The 18808-nt window shown below is 50.7% G+C and overlaps 1 protein-coding gene across 8 annotated transcripts in view; it reads right to left on the bottom strand.

The window, feature by feature from the left end:
- LOC105527123 (chromosome unknown open reading frame, human C11orf49) overlaps positions 1 to 18808 on the bottom strand; it is a 257050-nt gene that overhangs the window by 344 nt on the left and 237898 nt on the right. For 3 of the 8 annotated variants that reach the window (XM_011963326.1, XM_011963327.1, XM_011963333.1), the window contains 3 exons: positions 8782 to 8867; positions 6845 to 7040; positions 5714 to 6249 (listed from right to left, as the gene is read on the bottom strand). In XM_011963326.1, the coding sequence (XP_011818716.1) occupies positions 5796 to 6249; positions 6845 to 7040; positions 8782 to 8867 (736 nt within the window). In that variant the 3' untranslated portion in view covers positions 5714 to 5795. Of the gene's footprint in view, positions 1 to 1759; positions 2578 to 2827; positions 2892 to 5713; positions 6250 to 6844; positions 7041 to 8781; positions 8868 to 18808 lie in introns of those variants that run through there. The other 5 variants (XM_011963330.1, XM_011963334.1, XM_011963329.1 and 2 more) reach the window with 4 other exon arrangements.

The raw sequence follows: 18808 nt of genomic DNA, 5'->3' as shown, positions 1-18808 counted from the left end.
TGAGGGCGAGCGAGCAACTTCAGCAGTCCTGCCCCCGTCACAGCAGTAGGCTTGACTGCGGATGGGTTTCAGTGGAGCTTAAGAAATATTTAAGGCCAGGCATGGTGGCTCATGCCTGTCATCCCAGCACTTTGGGAGGCTGAGGCGGGTGGATCATTTGAGGCCAGGAGTTTGAAACCAGCCTGGCCAAAATGGTGAGACCCCATTTCTACTAAAAATACAAAAATTAGCCGGGGGTGGTGGTGCGTGCCTGTAATTCTGGCTACTCGGGAGGCTGAGGCACAAGAGTCACTTGAACCCAGGAGGCGGAGGTTGCAGCGAGACTAGGTCGTGTCACTGCACTCCAGCCTGGGAGACAGAGTGAGACTCTTGTCTCAAAAAAATATATATATATACACACATATATATACATACACACACATTCTCTTAGATGTTAATGGGACCCTTTAAATTCGGGAAGAAAAGATGTGTTTGTAAACCCTTGGCTTGGCCACCCCTTTCTCTTGGGGGCTTCTGAAACATCTCTGTGCCACCTTAGGAGTCCTCACGGTAGTTACCGACCACTGGTCTGGGAAATGGATGATTAGAAAGGATGGGCTGAGGGAGCCAGGGGGCCCTAAGCCATGGATTTGCGGAGTGTAGGTTCGGGACTCATTCAGCTTTGGGATCATCTCAAATTTCCGGACTCCATCCCAAGCTGGTAGAGTTAGACTCTCTGGAGCTTGGTAATTTGCATTGTCAGTAGGCTTCCCTGTGATTCTGAGGACACCAAGATTTGAGAACCATGTCTGTTATGGGCTGTGGATCATTGTGGGCCTAGAGAGCTCATCACGTGGTCTGAGCTTTTTTTTTTTTTTAAAAGACAGTCTCGTTCTGTCACTGGAGTGCAGTGGCACGATCATGGCTCACTGCAGCCTCAACCTCCTGAGCTCAGATGATCCACCTCGGTCTCCCAAGTAGCTGGGACTGCAGGTGCAAGCTACCATGCCTGGCTAAGTTTGTTTTGTAGAGATAGGGTCCCACTATGTTTCCCAGGGTGGTCTTGAACTCCTGGGCTCAAGCAGTCGGCCAACTTTGGCCTCCCAAAGTGCTGGGATTACAGGCAATGAGCCACCGCATCCTGGAGCTGCTTCTGGGCTGGACTGCCCAGTCTTGGCAGGGGTTTGGGAGGCAGTTCCTGTAATTATCTGTTGTGGGTAGCGATGCGCCCAAGGAAATGTGTGTGCCTAGTAGTGGTGACATCCGCCTTCAGAGGAGGCAGCCCTGTTATGCTTGGGCCTCTGGGTGGGTTTTGCTTTCCGGGGGACCCTGCCCCCGCAGCCCTCAATCCAAAGAAGTTGAAGACCACTTGTCCTTACCTGCCTCTAGTCTTGGATGGGATGTGTCTGCCCCAGGCTATGTGTTTCACAGCTGCATCCCACTGCCCTAACCCCAAGCAGGTGCTTGGCAAATGTTGACTGAAACCCTGGCTCGAAGGCGGTGCAGTATTAACCCTTTGTGGCCATGGTCTTTAAAGTTATGGGAACCTGGCCTTGAACCCTCTGAACCTGTTTCCTGAAGGCTGTTCCAGCTGTGAGCACCTTTTCCTCTGGAAGGCTGCTCTTGTGCGAAGCTAGGCCCCTCTGCTCATTGTCTGAGGCAGGTCCCCAGGCCTGAGTGGGCCACTGGCCCCTACCTCCTAGTCCTGCCAGAAAAGCACTGAAAACCCAAACTCACCCTCTCCCTTCTCCCCTCAGCCTAGGAGCTTTAGACTCACCACTTACCAGACACGAGGGACTTTATTTCACATGTTTAGCTATTAGACACAAAGGGGTCAAGACTTGAAGCAGTTTTTGCAAGTGAAATCATCTTCTGGCCCACCCTTCTGGCCCATCCTACCAAGGCTACTGGCTGTTCTCCAGCAGAAGGCCACAGCGGTTATGTCCTCCTGGTACTTGCGTCGCAGGTGTCACCCTTGATGGTGCAAGGCCCTGCATGGCTATTCAGGTTCTCCCCCTTAATGGAGTTGCTGTGAGGAGATGAACCTTATCAGGGGACCAGCAGAGATTGGCTCAGAAGAGACTGCTCTTCTTAAGAGGTTAGGAGGACTAACAGGCTACGGCCAAGTCCCCTTCCTAGTGATACCGTGGCTTCAGCACAGGTTGTCAGCTTGGGGCCTGAGTGAAGTTCGCAGGCTGACAGGGCCAGGGAGAGCAGGCCATTCCCTTCCGGGGCCACTGCCTGGGCTGATCATCAGCGCCCCTCTGGCTGCTCTTGGGGCTGTTATTTGCCTTGTTAGCAGCAGAGGGCAGCACAGCAAGGTGCTGGAGAGGAGGCTGGGTGGGCACGCCAAGGGCTGGGTGGGAGCAGGTATAGGGCGCTGTGGGCAGGACCCTTCGGACTCCTCAAGTCTCCGATTCGTCTGTCTCTTCAGTGGAGCCATCGCTCTCTCCATCCACTTTTCGGGAATGATGGAGAGGTCTCCAGGGGGAGCCAACCCGGGGAGGGGTCCGGGAAGGCAGGCAACTGGCTTCTGGACTGGCTGTGACTGAGTTGACCAGGCCCGGGACCTGGGCCAGCCTGAAGAAGGGAAGAAGCCTGGAGGGCAGCGAGAGGCCTGCTGTCCAGAGAGCGGGGCCTCCATGCCCACTCTTACACTAGGGTAAACCCCTGGGCTGCAGCCCCCAAAGGACTCGGAGGGACATCTCAGGCCTCTGCTGGCCCCCAGACCCTTCCCTGGCAGTTGCAGGATGTTACAGACAAGTGGTGTTGGCCCCAGATGGGGCGCAGCCGTGTTCAACCCGTGTGGCCCCCACAAGGGGGCAGCATCCTCGCACTTGATACTTACAGCCGTTCCAGCTCCTCGTCCATTGCTGCGTCGTGCATCAGGTCCCCCTTGTCGGGCAAAGCTCCTAGGAGATCATTGGGGGCACAGCAGTTAAAACCAGGGCCCTTCAGCCAGGCGACAGATTCCTTCATGCCCCTCACCTTCACAGCTCCCTGTTCTGCTGACCCTGGGAGGGCTGATCTGAAGATCTGAGGACTGCTAGCGGGGCCAAGAACAGTCACGGAGCAGGAAGGTCCTGGCTGCCGCTTGATACATCTATTGAATCCTACTGCTTGCGTTCCCTGTCTGGGGCAGACACCACAGCCAAGGAGACATTCCCAGACAAGTGTGGTGATCCCCTTCCAACACTAGGTGGTTGTGACCTGGTGCTGGGAGTTGAGTTCTTCCTTGAGGCCTCAGGTAACTGGGCTGGAAAGGATATGGTCCAGGCTAAGCCCAAAGGTCAGACATTACCTAATTTTGTGTCCCCAAATCAGGGTGACCCCACTTTGGAGACAGATGGTAAAAAAAAAAAAAAAAAAAAAAAAAATGCTGCCTCTACTTCTCCAAAGAGGATCCTAGGGCAAGAGGAGAAGGCTGGGTCAAGGCCAGAGTTAACCTGGCATAGGCAGATTGCCAGTTTGTCCGAATCTTTTCCAGATGATGCCTCCTGGCCCCTCTTGCCCTAAGTTAGTGTTTTTCAAACTACATCTCACAGAACCCTCTCATTTGGGGGGTGCCCTGGGGACTAAGGGAACAGGGCTGACCTCCATGACGTGGCAAGCAGTATATCTCCAGATTTCTATTTTACACACTGGAGATGCAGGTGAGGCCCGAGACCACTTGCTTCTGTCTGTCTCCCATTCCACCCAACCACCCAACGTTAGCATGCAGTAAAAGTGGTTGAATGACAGTGACTTTTTTTTTTTTTTGAGACAGCCTTGCTTTGTCACCCAGGCTGGAGTGCAGTGACCATGGCTCACTGCAGCCTCGACCTCCCATGCTGAAGCGATCTTCCCACCTCAGACTCCTGAGTAGCTGAGACCAATGGTACATGCCACCACACCCAGCTAATTTTTTTTTTTTTTTTTTTTTTAAAGAGACAGGGTTCTCCTTATATTGCCGAGACTGGTCGTTAACTACTGGGCTCAAGGATTCTCTTGCCTTAGCCTCCCAAAATGCTGGTATTACAGGTGGAGCCACCATGTCTGGCTATTAGTGTTATTTATTTATGTATTTATTTGATGGAGTTTCGCTCTTGTTCCCCAGGCTGGAATGCAATGGTGCAATCTTGGCTTACCACAACCTCTCCCTCCTGGGTTCAAGTGATTCTTCTGTCTCAGCCTCCCCAGTAGCAGGAATTACAGGCATGTGCCACCACAACGGGCTAATTTTGTATTTTCAGTAGAGACGGGGTTTCCCCATGTTGGCCAGGCTGGTCTCGAACTCCCGACCTCAGGTGATCCGCCCGCCTCGGCCTCCCAAAGTGCTGGGATTACAGGCATGAGCCACCGCACCCGGCCAGTGTCCTTTTTAAAGGCCCTTAGAAAAGGGGGATAAGGTTAGTCCAAGCTGTGACTCAGTTGCTAACTGGCTTTTCCTTCTCCTTCCTAGTTCCTGCTGTTGGTGGGAAGGAAGGGTGGTCATAACTAGGAGTATGAAAAAATACCAGGGCAGATCCCATCCGCCTCACCCTTACTCTTGATTCCTGATTTTTCCCTGTTTTTTGTTTTTTTTTTTCTTTTTTGAGACTGTCTTGCTCTGTCGCCCAGGGTGGCATGCGATGGCGTGATCTCGGCTCACTGCAACCTCTGCCTTCCGGGCTCAACCGATACTCATGCCTCAGCCTCCCGAGTAGGTGGGATTACAGGCGTGTGCCACCATGCCCAGGTAATTTTTGTATTTTTAGTAGAGACGGGGTTTCTCCTTGTTGGTCAGACTGGTCTCAAACTCCTGACCTCAGGTGATCCACCTGCCTCAGCCTCCCAAATTGCTGGGATTACAGGCGTGAGGCACCACGCCCGACCTGTCAATTGCCTCCTTTCTAGTCCTAGTTCAGGGGTAACCTCAGCTACCAACTTCAGTTAGTTGAGGGCTCCCCAGACCTGTGCAAGCCCCAAGCACTGACTCAGAATAACCAGGCTGCGGGTGGCATGCAGTTCAGCCTGCTAGGGTTTGTGCTTGTGTATCCCAGAGCATCTCCGGCTAACTGTATATTGTGTAAGATAAGAAATATAAAGCATGCAGCACAGTACTTAGCCTGCTGTGGTTGGTATTTAGTGAATGTTAACTTTCCTTCCCTTAATCCCATTCCCTCAACTAGCAAAAGGAAATAGGGGAGATGCTGTGTGTCTTTTCCTTGAGACTCAGGCACTTGGGATCGCAAGCACAGCAGGAGGATCTCTTGAGACACAAAAAAGAAGCCCTTGCTGGGCGCGGTGGCTCACAACTGTAACCCCAGCACTTCGGGAGAGCAAAGTGAGGGGATCCCTTGAGCCCAGAAATTTGAAACCAGCCTGGGCAACATGGCGAAACCCAGTCTGTACAAAAAACACAAACATTTTCCAAGATGGTGGCTCATGCCTGTAGTCCCAGCTACTAGGAAGGCTGAGGTGAGAGCATCACTTGAGCCCGGGAGGTCGAGGCTGCAGTGAGCTAAGATTGCACCACAGCACTCCAGCCTGGGCAACAGAGTGAGACTCTGTCTCAAAAACAAAAACAAAACCCCTTAAACTCTAGTAGAATGGAGGCTTACTGGCTCTTCCCTTAGGAGAGCAGTGGCTGTGGGAGGGGGAACAGTGGGGTGGGTAGAGAAGGCTCAGTGAAAAACCAGCAAGCAGGGAGAACTGGACCACTGCAGGCTCCCCCACTTTTGTTTTTCTCCCTTTCAGATTAATCAGATTTTTTTTTCAGCTTGGAATAAAGGTCTCCCCAGACACACCTTTGCCCTGTTTATAAATGGGATTCAGGTCTCTTTGATATATAATCTCTAGCGCCACTGAGTAAATAGTCCTGTGTCTGCCCAACCTGCAGGCCGCTCCCCAAAGCAGAGCTGGGGATTCTCTGAGGAGGGGCTGGGCGTGCCTCTGCTATGGGGAGATGGCTTCGTGTTGGGGCAGGGCGGCAGGCAGGGAAGGCTGTCCTCTACCATGGGAATGTGTAAGAGCCATGTTTTGTCACGCACGTTCCTGCTCCCTGGGACTGAGTCTGGCCCTGGGAAGTCAAGGCAGAGATGGTGGTGCCCCTTCCCCATGGAGCCGTGTTGCCAACAGAGGCCAGCTGCTCCCTGTGTTGTGCGGCAGGAGAGGCTGATGGCTGCTAGCTCTGACTTACCGAGGGCTTGGTTGATTCCATGGTGCTTTGAGAGAGCCATGAGGAACCCATAGAAGGTCAGTCTCTGAACGTTGCTGAGGGCTTCTTTGACAAGTGCTGGGGGTGGGCAGCTAAGAAGGAGAGATGCCACATTCAGAGCCTAGCCAGCCTCAGGGACATCTCTGTATCCATACTTCCAAGTTCATGAGGATACCCACAGCCAAGCCAGGGACCTGCCTTGGGAGCCCCAAGGCCCTGGGGGATCCAGGCCTTCACTGTGGTCAGGAGGGGCTGGCATGTTCGCTAACTGGTGCTTTCACCGGAGTGGGGAGCGGGGGTGGGAAATGGCTAGGGAAACCAAATCCGTTGCTCAGCCCCTAAGGATACTTGTGCCACACAGGACAGCTTACCCCTCTCTCTGTGTAGAAAAGTTTTATACAAGGAGTACTCTTTCCTTCTCTCTAAAATGTTAAGGCCAGTCTGTCACCCAGTAAATTGGTCATCTACAGTGGTCTTGCCCAAGTGAAAGCAGTCCTTTTGAAGTGAGCCATTCGGGAGCCTTTCAGTCAACAACTGGTTTGGGGGCAAATGGCACTGTTACATTATGACCAGCAAGGGCCCTAGAATCCCTGGGCCTGGCAGAACATCCTGCAGAGCTCTGTTCCACAGCCGGCAGTCTGAGCTCCCTGGGGCTGGGGGGCTGGGGGCTGCATGCCCATTCCTCACCTGTACTTGTGCCGATCACACAGGTTTTCCAGACACTGGTAGAACAGCGACGCCTCCACGCCCTCCAGCATGCCGGCCTCGCCCAAGGCAGGCCGTTGGCGGTGCTGCCCGCTGGATGACGTCGGCACAATCACTGTGTTGGGGTTCTTGCCCGACAGCAGATCCTCATAGATGGCAGCCACACTGTCCAGGAATTCTGGAACCGTGGGGGCAGGGGTGGGGGTGGACAGCTCAGGCAGGGAGGACGTGTTTTGTCTCTTCACTATGGCCTCCCTTCTCTGTCCGCCCAGTTCCACACCAGCCTCAGTGCTCAGGGCATGGTGTCCTGAGAGCAGAAGTTCTCAACCTTGTTTGACAGCACATTGATGAGAGATGACACTAATCTGTGTTTTCGCTCAAATGTCCCATCATCCCTCAGTTGTTCCTGGACTAGGTGAGACCTGCCATTGCACACTTTCATAGCACCCTAGGCTTTTTTTCTGGCACTTAGCCAGTGAGGAGCTTTCTGTGTCATTAATTGTATGTCTCCTTGCTGGAAGGCACAAAGGCAGGGGTCATGCCTGGTTGGCCTGTCCTGCCTAGCACTGTACTTGGCACACATTAAGGCCATAAATATTTTTTGGAGGAGTGAACATGAGTATGCTCCCACTGGTAAGCCTCATCTTGTGTGGCCACCTGCCTCTCTACCTCAAGAAAGTGTGTTGGAATACCAGCGAGGAACAGAGAAAACCCGCAAGCTGCTGCTGAGTCAGTCATTTGAAATGGTTTTCAAATTTCGTAGTTGAGCCATTGTTAGAACTGCTGACTTATTGGCCCATCTCATCTCTAGCACACACTGCTGGGCAGTGTCAGTAATGCTCCTGGCCCAATGTGGTAGCTGTCCCATCCCTCTGGGGGCGCTGTGAGAAGAGGGCTGGGGAGGCATTGAGGGGAAAATGTTCTCCCAGACATGGCTGCTCCTTCTCTAGGGCCCAAGAGCTTCAGAGAAATGGGAAATGACTGGTGCTGCTAAGAGCATGTGGCAAGATCCTAGGTTCCAGCCCCTGCCTACACAGCCCTTGGGCTGCCATCAAGTAAACAGAATGTGGCGCCCAAGTGAGGCTAGGGCTAGCTGGGGACACCAGTTGGCAGGAAGGCCACCTCTAGGATCTAAGGACAGCCTTCTATTTACTGGAAGAGCCTGTTTTAAGCAAATTTGTTTATGAACACAGTCAGCAATTTGTAAACCCGGCACTCCATTTGATGTCTCTGTGTGTGAGCTGGTGTATAGTTATATTTATTTGTCTATACTTATTCCATCTGATTCCAGAGAGACTTAAGGGTGCAGCTGGGTGAACTGGGGAACAGAGTGGGAGTGTGACAAAGGACTGGTGTGTGTTTTTTTAAAGCTGTGGGGTGGAGGAGAATGTGCACGCAAACACACAATCGGTTGCCAAGGGAGAGACCCTTGAAGGCAGTAAAATAGCAGCGAGGTTGGGAACACTGGCTCTGGAGTCAGCCTCCAGGTCTGGTTTCCACCACTTATGAGCTGCATGACTGGCTACTTACTTCTGTGAGCTTCTCTCTGAAAGGACCCTCTCTTAAGGCTGTTGTCAAGATTAAAGTCAACATGTGCTGCGACATAGTAAGTTTTCAGTAAGCAGTGAATGCTGTGGATGTTGTTGTTGTCATTATCACTTAAACTGATTTGTTGAGTTGCTGACTGAAAGCACTGTGGTTTTCAGTGTCTTCAGGAGGCTGAGGAAGTCAGCTCTGCAGACTGAATCTTGTGACCGCCACTGAACGCTAGACATCCTGTTAGTGACCCGCAATGAAGCACACCCCCAAAGGAGGTGGGGAAGAGAAACGTGTGCCAGGCACACAGATGGGCAGGGCAGCAGGGCGGGACAAGGAGGCAGGGTCCTGTGCGGAGCCAGATGGAGCCCGGGAACACTCACCTGAGTAGTAAAACTGGATCTGGAAGGCAAAGAGGAAATCTGAAAAAGACATCAAGCAGTCCACGGCATCGTCCATGAGCACAATCCTGAAGGGGAAAGAGAGAATCTGAGAGAGAGAACTGGGGGAGGTTTAAGGAGGGGAGGGAGAGAGGGAGAGGGAGGGAGGGAAGGAGGGGGAGAGAGAGAGAGAGAGCTGTTCCTGGGCCGCCAGTCTCCCCTGGGGCAGCAGGACGTTTAGGAGAGGGCTCCCAAAAGCAAGCTCCTCCCAGTCACCTCACCGCTCCATCAACTGGACTCTACTATCAAACTGAAGTGACCACACTGTACCCAGAGTGGGCTCCCGGTTCAGTCTCAGTGGCACCAGCTAGCGGATGGAGCATGGGCAGGGGGTGGCAAGGAGAGGGTGCAACTGTAATGCAGCCAAGGTTTCTTTTCATATACTTAAGCAGTAAATCCTTTCATTCTGCTGTGAGGACCATTTAGTTCAGAATAAATACAGCAGATCAGAAAAGGCAAAAAGAACAGCCAAGGGGTTTAAAGGGTCTTGGCAAGTGGTACTGAGATTTAATAAGCTACCAAAGGGCCAGAATAGCGACAGACACCTCCACCCTGGGACACAGATGGCAGACAAGGGGAGAGGGCAAAGAGCTATTGGGGAATCTGCACTTGTGAGGGTCAAAACCCACACTCATCTTGTGCTGCCGCCCTGCTCCTCCTTGCTGTCCATGTTCACAGGTTGCCCACCCCACGGTTTTCCTGTCTCTAGTCCCTCCCACTGAGGACCCACCTCACAGGAAGAAAACCATCTGACTCATAAAGGGATTAGACCAAGGCTATGTTCGTCCTCTGCTCAGCGCCTCATCTGAGCCGGGACAAGAAGAGAAGGAAACGAGCGCTTGCTGGACTCTATCACATGCCAGGCAGGCGCCAAGCCATCCGCTGGGGTGGGGTGGGCCCCCAGTCTGTTTCTGATCAGGCTCTTCTGGCTTTTTCTTTCTTTCTTTTTTTTAAAATTGTTTTTGGCCGGGTGCAGTGGCTCATGCCTGTAATCCTAGTACTTTGGGAGGTTGAGGTGGGTGAATCATCTGAAGTCAGGCGTTCAAGACCAGCCTGGCCAACATGGTGAAACCCCACTTCTACTAAAAATACAAAAATTAGCTGGGCGTGGTGGCACATGCCTGTAGTCCCAGCTACTTGGGAGGCTGAGGCAGGAGAAGTGCTTGAATCTGGGAGGTGGAGGTTGCAGTGAGCCAAGATTGCACCACTGCAGTCCAGCTCGGGAGACAGAGACCCTGTCAAGACAAAAAAAAAAAAAAAATTGTTTTCTTTTGCTCTCTCTTGTATTTTGTTAAATCTCTTTCCACTTCCCTGAGTCAGAGGTTCCCCAGACTGGCAACTGGATCAGCCCCAGTGAAAGCCAGGATTGCTCACTGCTGGGGAAGGGGCTCCACAGAGACTGCGATATTGTGGTGCCACTCCCCTTGCTGCCATCTCCCTAAAGAGAGACAGCGGTTCCTGCCTCGTCTTTATTGTAATACAGATAACAATAGAAGCAAGTACCATTTCCTGAGTTTTTAATTGTTTTTAAACCCTCCGTACCGCATGGCAGGCTATTGAGGTATTTAACTGCATTCGTTAAATTTTAGCCCACAACAATCCTACAGGTGGGTCTTATTATTTCCATTCTACACGTGAAGAGTCTGAGGCTCAGAGGTCAGCCTGCCAAAGTCACACACACAGCTGGGGAGCTTGCTGGACTCCACAGGCCACGCATCTTCCATGAGGCCACACTACCTCTTTGAAAATAAAGCTACAGAGCAAAAACACTAACATTTTACCTCCTAGTTTCTGTGGCTGATTTATTTTCTTTCTTGTTACTGATATGTTAGGCATCTCCTGGGGAGAACGACAGCTGCCTCCACCACCAGAGTTCAACACTAGAATTCCAGCTGGAAAAAATTCAAGACTGGAGGGCGGGAAGAAGCAGTGCCGCTGAGGGCCGCAAGAGAGTGCCCTGGTCCCTCCATCAGTAGTTCACGGGACTAAGTGCACTGCCAAAGGCCAAGTGGTTACCCAAGTGGTAACCCAAGGAAAACCCAGGCAGCAAAACCGCTCCTTCCCCACCTAGATGGCAGAATCTGTTTTGACAACTGGATTGGGGGAGCAGGGAGACGGCAGAGAGCGGGCAGTTAGAGAGGACTGGCATTAGCAAAGACCCCCAAACTGCAGAGGAAGAGTGAGCTCTCCCAGGAGCGCTTAGGGAGCGAGAGCCACCAGCACCTCAAAGCTTTTCCTCGGCAGGCTCAGCAGGGCAGACAAAGGCTCTGGACATGAGAAGTCACTGACTTTCCCTTCCTGCCCTGCTCTCAGGACAAATGGAGCCCCAATAGTCTAAAGTGAATTACAACAGAACAGCACTGGGCTGTGAATATCCCCAAGCAGGAAACCACCAAGGAGCCCAAGCCTTTCCCCATGTTCCATGGCTTCTGTTGATCATCAGTTGGAACACAATGCTCCGATAGCAGCAACTTCCACTTACTATTTATTTACATTGCGATATAATGAAACACCATAAAAGTCACCCTTTAAAAGTGTACAATTCAGTTTTTTAGTATATTCACAAAGTAGCATCACTGTCACCACTGTCTAATTGCAGAAGTTACCTCCATTTGCAATTCTCACCAATAGGCCCATTCCAGAGCCTGCCTCGGAGCAGAAGCTTGAGCTCATACTTCCCAAAGGGCTTCACAGTCTCGGGGAAGCCTTAATGCTGAGTGCCACGAGCATCTTCCTCTTTCAGCCACAGATGGGACTAGAAGCTATAAACAGGGCACACCCTTCCAGCCTCAGAAGTGGTCTGCAGCTTTCTGCTAGGGGCCATCTTGACCTCGAACATCAGCAGTCCCTTTGGAGATGGGCTGTTGCAGAAGAGGGGGTGCACACCATGGGAGGGCAGGGGTGTCTGTTGGAGCAGGGCAGTCCTGCAGGTGCCCTGTAATATGGGTAACAATAGAGGCAGATATCTTTTTTTTTTTTTTTTTTAGTCTTGCTCTGTTGCCCAGGCTGGAGTGCAGTGGCACAGATTGGCTCACTGCAACCTCCGCCTCCTAGGTTCAGGTGATTCTTCTGCCTCAGCCTCCCTAGCAGCTGGGATTACAGGTGCCGGTCACCATGCCTGGCTAATTTTTGTACTTTTAGTAGAGACGGGGTTTCACCATGTTGGCCAGGCTGGTCTCGAACTCCTGACCTCAAGTGATCTGCCCGTAGAGGCAGGTACCTTTCCTGAGTACCCTACCTCATGGCAGGCTATTAAGGCATTTGACTGCGTTAATTAAATTTTATCCTACAGCAGTCCTATGGGTGGGTCTTATTGTTATTTCCATTCTACAGGTGAAGAGTGTGAGGCTCAGAGACTGGGGAGCTGAAACATGCCGAGCAGGAGGAAGTAGGGGGCGAGTGGGGGGGGGGCAGACAGAGGTGAGGGCTTTCTTTCGGAGGGACATGTGGCTGGATCATAGCAGCACATGTATAAAGGACTGAGGGTTTTTTTTGATTGCAAGCAGTAAGACTGGCTACCCTTTAAAAAGCCAGCTGGATCTGAGCTTGTGTTAACAGCAACACCGGCTATGACTCTCCTCAACCAGAAACGTGGGGCATCCTAGACATCCTGGAAACTCCCCCCACCCCACCCCAAGCCAATCAACCATTCACCAAGTCCTATCAATGCTATTGCTGAAATTTCTCTTGAATCCATCTACTTTCCACATCCACAGTCACCATCCTATCCCTAGCCTCCACCTCTCTTTTCTTGATGATGGCATGACCACCTATCCAGTTTCCCTGCAACTACTCTTGCTTGCTTGTTGTTTTTTTTTTTGAGACAGAGTCTCACTCTGTCGCCAAGCTGAAGTGCAGTGGCTCGATCTAGGCTCACTGCAACCTCCGCCTCCTGGGTTCAAGTGATCCTCCTGCCTCAGCCTCCCGAGTGGCTGGGACTACAGGCACGCGTCACCATGTCCAGCGAATTTTTGTGTTTTAGTAGAGATGGGGTTTCACCATGTTGGCCAGGATGGTCTTGATCTCTTGACCTCATGATCTGCCCACCTGGGCCTCCCAAAGTGTTGGGATTACAGGTGTGAGCCTTCTTCTAATTGAGTATCCATATTGTGGTCAGAAAGATTTTCCTAAAATGTGAATGTGACCATTTTACCATTGTGTTGGAAACCCTTCACAGAGGCTGGGCACAGTGGCTCATGCCTGTAATCCCAGCTACTTGAGAGGCTGAGGCTGGAGAATCACTTGAACTTGGGAGGTGGCCATGTCAGTGAGCCAAGATTGCACCACTGAACTCCAGCCTGGATGACAGAGCGACACTCCGTATTAACAACAACAACAACAACAAAAACAAACCAAAAAAACCTTCACAGTCTTCCCATTGCCCTTAGGACATGGTCCCCCATTTGGATCTGGCCTGTGAGCCCGCTCCATCTGCCCCCGGCCTCCCTCGACTCCCCCACTGCATTCTGGCCACACTAGTCTTTCCGTCCTCCCTGAAGCTGTCCTTACTCATGCCCTCCAGACAAGTCTGTCCCTCTAGCCATAATGCTCCCTGCCCTCCATGCCTCCTCCTCACCTACCAGATATCTCCATATTCTTCGGGCTGAAGCCTCCACAGCATCTCTTGGGGAAGATGAAAGAGGAAAGCACTTTTTCTAACCCAGCCTAGAATAGGCCCCCCTGCTACTGGTTTCTGCAGTTCTCAGCAGCCTGCTCACACTGTTGTCTTTGTCCTGGGAACATAAGATCTACCAAGTGACACCTCTGTCTCCCTGCCTATGGCTTGACTCTGGTATGGTGCCTGGCACATACCAGGCACTCAGTCAATGTCTGTTGAATGAAGAAATGCATGAACAAATGACTGAGAGAAGCCACGGTCCCCTTTTCTTCTGGCCAGGTGACACCTGGAGTAGTTTCTTAATCCCTCTCATAAAGATACTTGGTGAGAATCTTTATGGAGAATGCAGACATTCAGAGGAATTAAGAAACTTAGCGAAGGTTACAAGCTAGGAATGAAAGAGCTATCATTCAAATACTAATACTTTCATGTCTGGACAGTCTGTTTAAGGGGAGTAAACTAGAGTCCCGGAGAAGAGGGTCAGGCTGGTGGACAGTCTAAAAACCATGATACTGGACAAATGACTGCATTTAGATCCTTTTGCTTAGAAGCGAAGACTAGGGAGGAAGTGAGGGCTGAGACCCAACTCTCAAAGGACTGCCTCTTGGGGAGATACCACAGGGATCTAGAGTTTGGCTCTAGAGATGTTTTCAAGCTGCGTAGTTCTAGGATTGTGGCTGATTTGTAAAGGAATGAGATGTGTATTGCCAGAAATATTCAAGCAGAAGTTTGAAGGCTCATACTTCCCAAAGGGCTTCTTCCAGCTCCGACAGTGTTGTCCCAAGGGTGGACAGAACTAACAGCTCCTGCTGTTAGTGCTAAATCTAGTGGGGCGAGAGTTTGAAGTTCAGAGGTCTATGGCTGCAGAAGACTTACTGAAAGGTACATTTAATCACACCATATGCTGTGCTGTCCATCTCCAAATGAATGCTGAGACCCATGAAAGTTCTAGGCATCTGTGTCTTTAACCCGCCTATGGGATCTTTCTAGCTGTGGGCATCTGCATCTTGCTTTGGAATCTCAGCAGAACTGTGGGAAAAGGCAGGCAGGAAGCTCCTGGTCTGTCTTTACCTCTTTGCCTTTTCCTGCAACCCTTTTATCCCCACAGACAGCTCCTTCATTCTGAACTCAAGCTCAATGCCACTCGCAGAGGGCTCGGGAAAGAATCTTCTTGGAGACGAGGTCATCCCCATGTGCTATTTTCCAGTTGCTGGCAGTTGGCTCAACACCCCTTCCTGCCAGAGGCCTTCTGCTAACGTGCCAGCTGCTTCTGACACCTGGAGGTGCCTGGCCGCCCCTGCTTTGAAGTGGAGCCAACAGGGAGCTGCTGCCAGTGACAGTCTGCACAGATCTATTGGATCATGGAGGGACCCTTGTGGGCCATGCCTCAGGACTAGAGAGAGGGACTCTGGGGGAGAAGTAGAGACACTTTGGTTCAGGCTGTGCGGAGCAGAACCATGTGTGGGGTGGAGCCTAGGACAGGCAACTGGAGTGGAGAAAGAGCACATGGCCGGTCTGAGACTGGCCACTTTCTCCCTCCCCTGCTGACTTCCAGCAGCTGGGATAGGCAGTCTGGATGGGAGTTGTAAAGGTGCCAAGTAAGCAACAGCTTCCAGCCTGAACCTACTGACTTGCCAACTTCCTATTCACCCCTAATTAGGGTCAGTTTCCCTGGTCTAGTGGCATGGGCTGCACCCATTTTCCTGAAGTTCTGGATTAGTTGACCCCAGGATTAAGTCCCAGTTCCACCATTCACTGGCCAAGTGACTGTTTTCCTCCGAGCCTCAGTTTCCTCATCTGTGAAGAGGATACAATCATAGTTCCTGTTTCCCAGGATTCTTGTGGCGAGTCAGTGTGATGATGTTATATATGCTAGTGTCTAACAGGCGCTCAGAATGAGCGCCGGCTGTAATCATTAAGTATATTCTATCTGGTTTAAAGTGTGGGAGAGCCCAAAAGAGCAAATAAAAATAGAACCCAGAGGAAGTGTGTGCTGCCATCATCCACCAGGCAGAGGTCTCAGGCGGAAGCCAGCGATCTAGTTTCCCGTTTACTTTTTGGGGAAGCTAGCCCTCAGCTAGGGCCAGAAAGAAAAGCCACTTTCCATGAATGGACTTCTTTGAGGAGGTCACATGACTAGCGTCAGCCATGTCTGTTTGGGCTCACAGTGCACCTCTAGGGTTTTTGTTTGAATGTCAGGGCCATGAGAGAAGCAGTGATGACACGATGTCTGGTTACCTTCTCCAGGTGGGAGGAAAAAGGCTGCTGTGAAGGTGTCCTGGGTCATTTCCTGAGGGTCGCTCCTCTTCTGGACTGTGTTGGAGGCACACTTGTGCTGCACAAGCTGCCTCTAGCCTAGGCCCTTGAAGTGGCGTGGGATGTCCAGGTCATTGCTCTGCCCTGGCTCTAGTCTGCACCTCCAGGGTACCCCAAACCCTGCCTGCCCTGAAATGCCTAAGATGCTTGATCCAGAGGGTGTGGGAAACAACATGATGATGACGATGATAATAATAGTGAATATTCACTAAGGGCTGTTAGCACTACACACCCATAAGTTCATTTTCTGCTCGTATTAATCCTATGAGGTCAGTTCAGTGAGTATCTTTATGGAGAACGCAGATGTTCAGAGGAATTAAGAAACCTGACGCAGGTTACAAACAGGAGCGAAAGAGCTATACTTCAAATGCAGGCCTCTCTGATGCTAGGCACAGTTCCGAGACCACCTGCAGCCACTTCTGGTAAGGAAGAGTGGGCTCTGTGCTGTCTCGTGGTAATGAAGCCTTCCTGCTGCCCCTTTCACTTCTCCCAGTCTCAGTGTTTGTTAGAGCAGCTGCCCCCAGAAGGACTGGAAGCTTTGGCCTGGGTGCTGCTGCTTACCTGCAGACAGTCTGAAGGCCTCATTACTCTGGAACCTCCCAAGAAGCCTGTGAACTAGGGGTGAACTGGTCCACAGACCTTAGAATAAAGACCCAATGTATGGCCTGTAAAGCCCCACTTTCCCTCCCTCTGCCCTCAAATGCCTCAAACTCCAGGCCATCACTGGTGAGAGCCTAGCTTCTTTTCCACGCCGCTTACTTTCCCCGAAATGCTTTTTGCTCTCACTGCTCTCTACCTAATCCCCCCATCATTTTTTATATAAAGGAAATGTTTAGAACCTCAGAAAACTACAGAGAATAACGTAAGAAACACCTGTGTCCCCACTAGCCAATGTTCTCATACCATAACGTCTTACTATCCTTGCTTCAGTCTTCAAAAGCTTTGTAAAATGCAGCATTACAGATAACCATTTCAGCCACCTGCGCACCCCTCCCTCCTCCTATCATCTACCTTTCTTCCTGGGGGGATCACCATGATTTACTAAAACTTGGGGGTCTAGCATTCCTCTGCGTGTCTTTATACTATAATTAACTCATGCAAATGTCTGTGTTCTTAAAACATTATATAGCTTTGTTTTGCTTTTTCTCAAACTCTATGTCATTCTGTAACTTTGATATTTTGAGATTCATCAGGATTGATGCATATATAGCTATTCATTTTAGCTGCTGGAAAGAATTCCACAACTATGGTATGAATATGCCACACTTTATTCTTTCCTTTGGCAGAGGGACATGCAGATTGTTCCAGTGGCAGCTATTACAAACAATACTGCACGTTTCCTTATTCCCAGGGGTAGCTCTTGGACTTTTAAAATTTGGCTAAATTGTCCGAACGTAATTGTAACAATTTACACTCCCACCCGCAGTTTATGAGCGTTCCCACTGTTTCACATCCTCACCAATATCTGTATTATGAAACTTTAAAATTTTTGCCAGTTTGATAGGTATGAGGAGGTATCTCAATATAATTGGCAGTTTCCTGATTACTAGTGAGTGTGGGCATGAAAATATGCCCAAAGGTTTATTACTAATGTTCTTCTGTGCATTGCCTGTTTATATCTTTGGACTATTTTTCTACTGAGAGCCTTAATCTTTTTCTCATTGATTTGTAGGAATTCTTTTTTTTTTTATTTTTTGAGACGGAGTTTCATTCTTGTTGCCCAGGCTGGAGTGCAATGGCACAGTTTCGGCTCACTGAAATCTCCACCTCCCAGGTTCAAGCAATTCTCCTGCCTCAGCCTCCCAAGTAGCTGGAATTACAGGTGCCCACCACCATGCCCAGCTAATTTTTTTGTATTTTTAATAGAGAGGAGTTTTCACCATGTTGACCAGGCTGGTCTCAAGCTCGTGTCTTCAGGTGATCCACCCACCTCGGCCTCCCAAAGTGCTGGGATTACAGGTGTGAGCCACTGTGCCCAGCCAATTTGTAGGAATTCTTTATTAAAAAGTTCTTAGCTGGGTGTGGTGGTGTGCACCTGTACTCCCAGCTACTTGGGAGGCTGAGGCAGGAAAATTGCTTGAGCCCGGGAGTTTCAGTCCAGCCCAAGCAACACAGCAAGACCCCATCTTAAAATAAAATAAAATAAAGCCTGTAATCCCAGCACTTTGGGAGGCCGAGACGGGCGGATCACGAGATCAGGAGATCGAGACCATCCTGGCTAACACGGTGAAACCCCGTCTCTACTAAAAATAGAAAAACTAGCCGGGCGAGGTGGCGGGCGCCTGTAGTCCCAGCTACTCGGGAGGCTGAGGCAGGAGAATGGCATAAACCCAGGAGGCGGAGCTTGCAGTGAGCTGAGATCTGGCCACTGCACTCCAGTCCGGGCGACAGAGCGAGACTCCGCCTCAAAAAAAAAATAAAAATAAAAATAAAAAATAAAATAAAATAAAATAAAAATAATTTATGGAAAGCTGAGGCAGGAGGAATGCTTGAGGCCAGGAGTTCGAGGCCAGCCTAAGTAACACAGCAAGATCACCGCCCCCATCTCTACAAAATAAAAAATTAGCTGGGCTTTGTAGAATGTGCCTATGGTCCTAGCTACTCAGGAGGCTAAGGTGGGAAGATCACTTGAGCGCAGGAGTTTGAGGCCATAGCGAGCTATGAATGCACCACTGCACGCCAGCCTGGGTGACAGAGCAAGACTCCATTTCAAAAAATAATAACATTTTAAAATATTTTTTTTGGGGGGGACAGAGTCTTGCTATGTCACCCAGGCTGGAGTGCAATGGCACGATCTCAGTTCACTGCAACCTCTGCCTCCCGGGTTCAAGCAGTTCTCCTGCCTCAGCCTCCTGAGTAGCTGGGATTACAGGCACGTGCCACCCCACTCGGCTAATTTTTGTATTTAGTAGAAATGAGATTTCACCAGGTTGGCCAGGCTGGTCTCGAACTCTTGACTTCGTGATCCACCCACCTCGGCCTCCCAAAGTGCTGGAATTACAGGCATGAGCCACCATGCCCAATCAATATTTTTTT

Source organism: Colobus angolensis, unplaced genomic scaffold, assembly GCF_000951035.1.
Source record: "Colobus angolensis palliatus isolate OR3802 unplaced genomic scaffold, Cang.pa_1.0 Scaffold61, whole genome shotgun sequence".
NCBI lineage: Eukaryota > Metazoa > Chordata > Mammalia > Primates > Cercopithecidae > Colobus > Colobus angolensis.
This window is presented reverse-complemented; position numbering and strand designations above follow the sequence as displayed.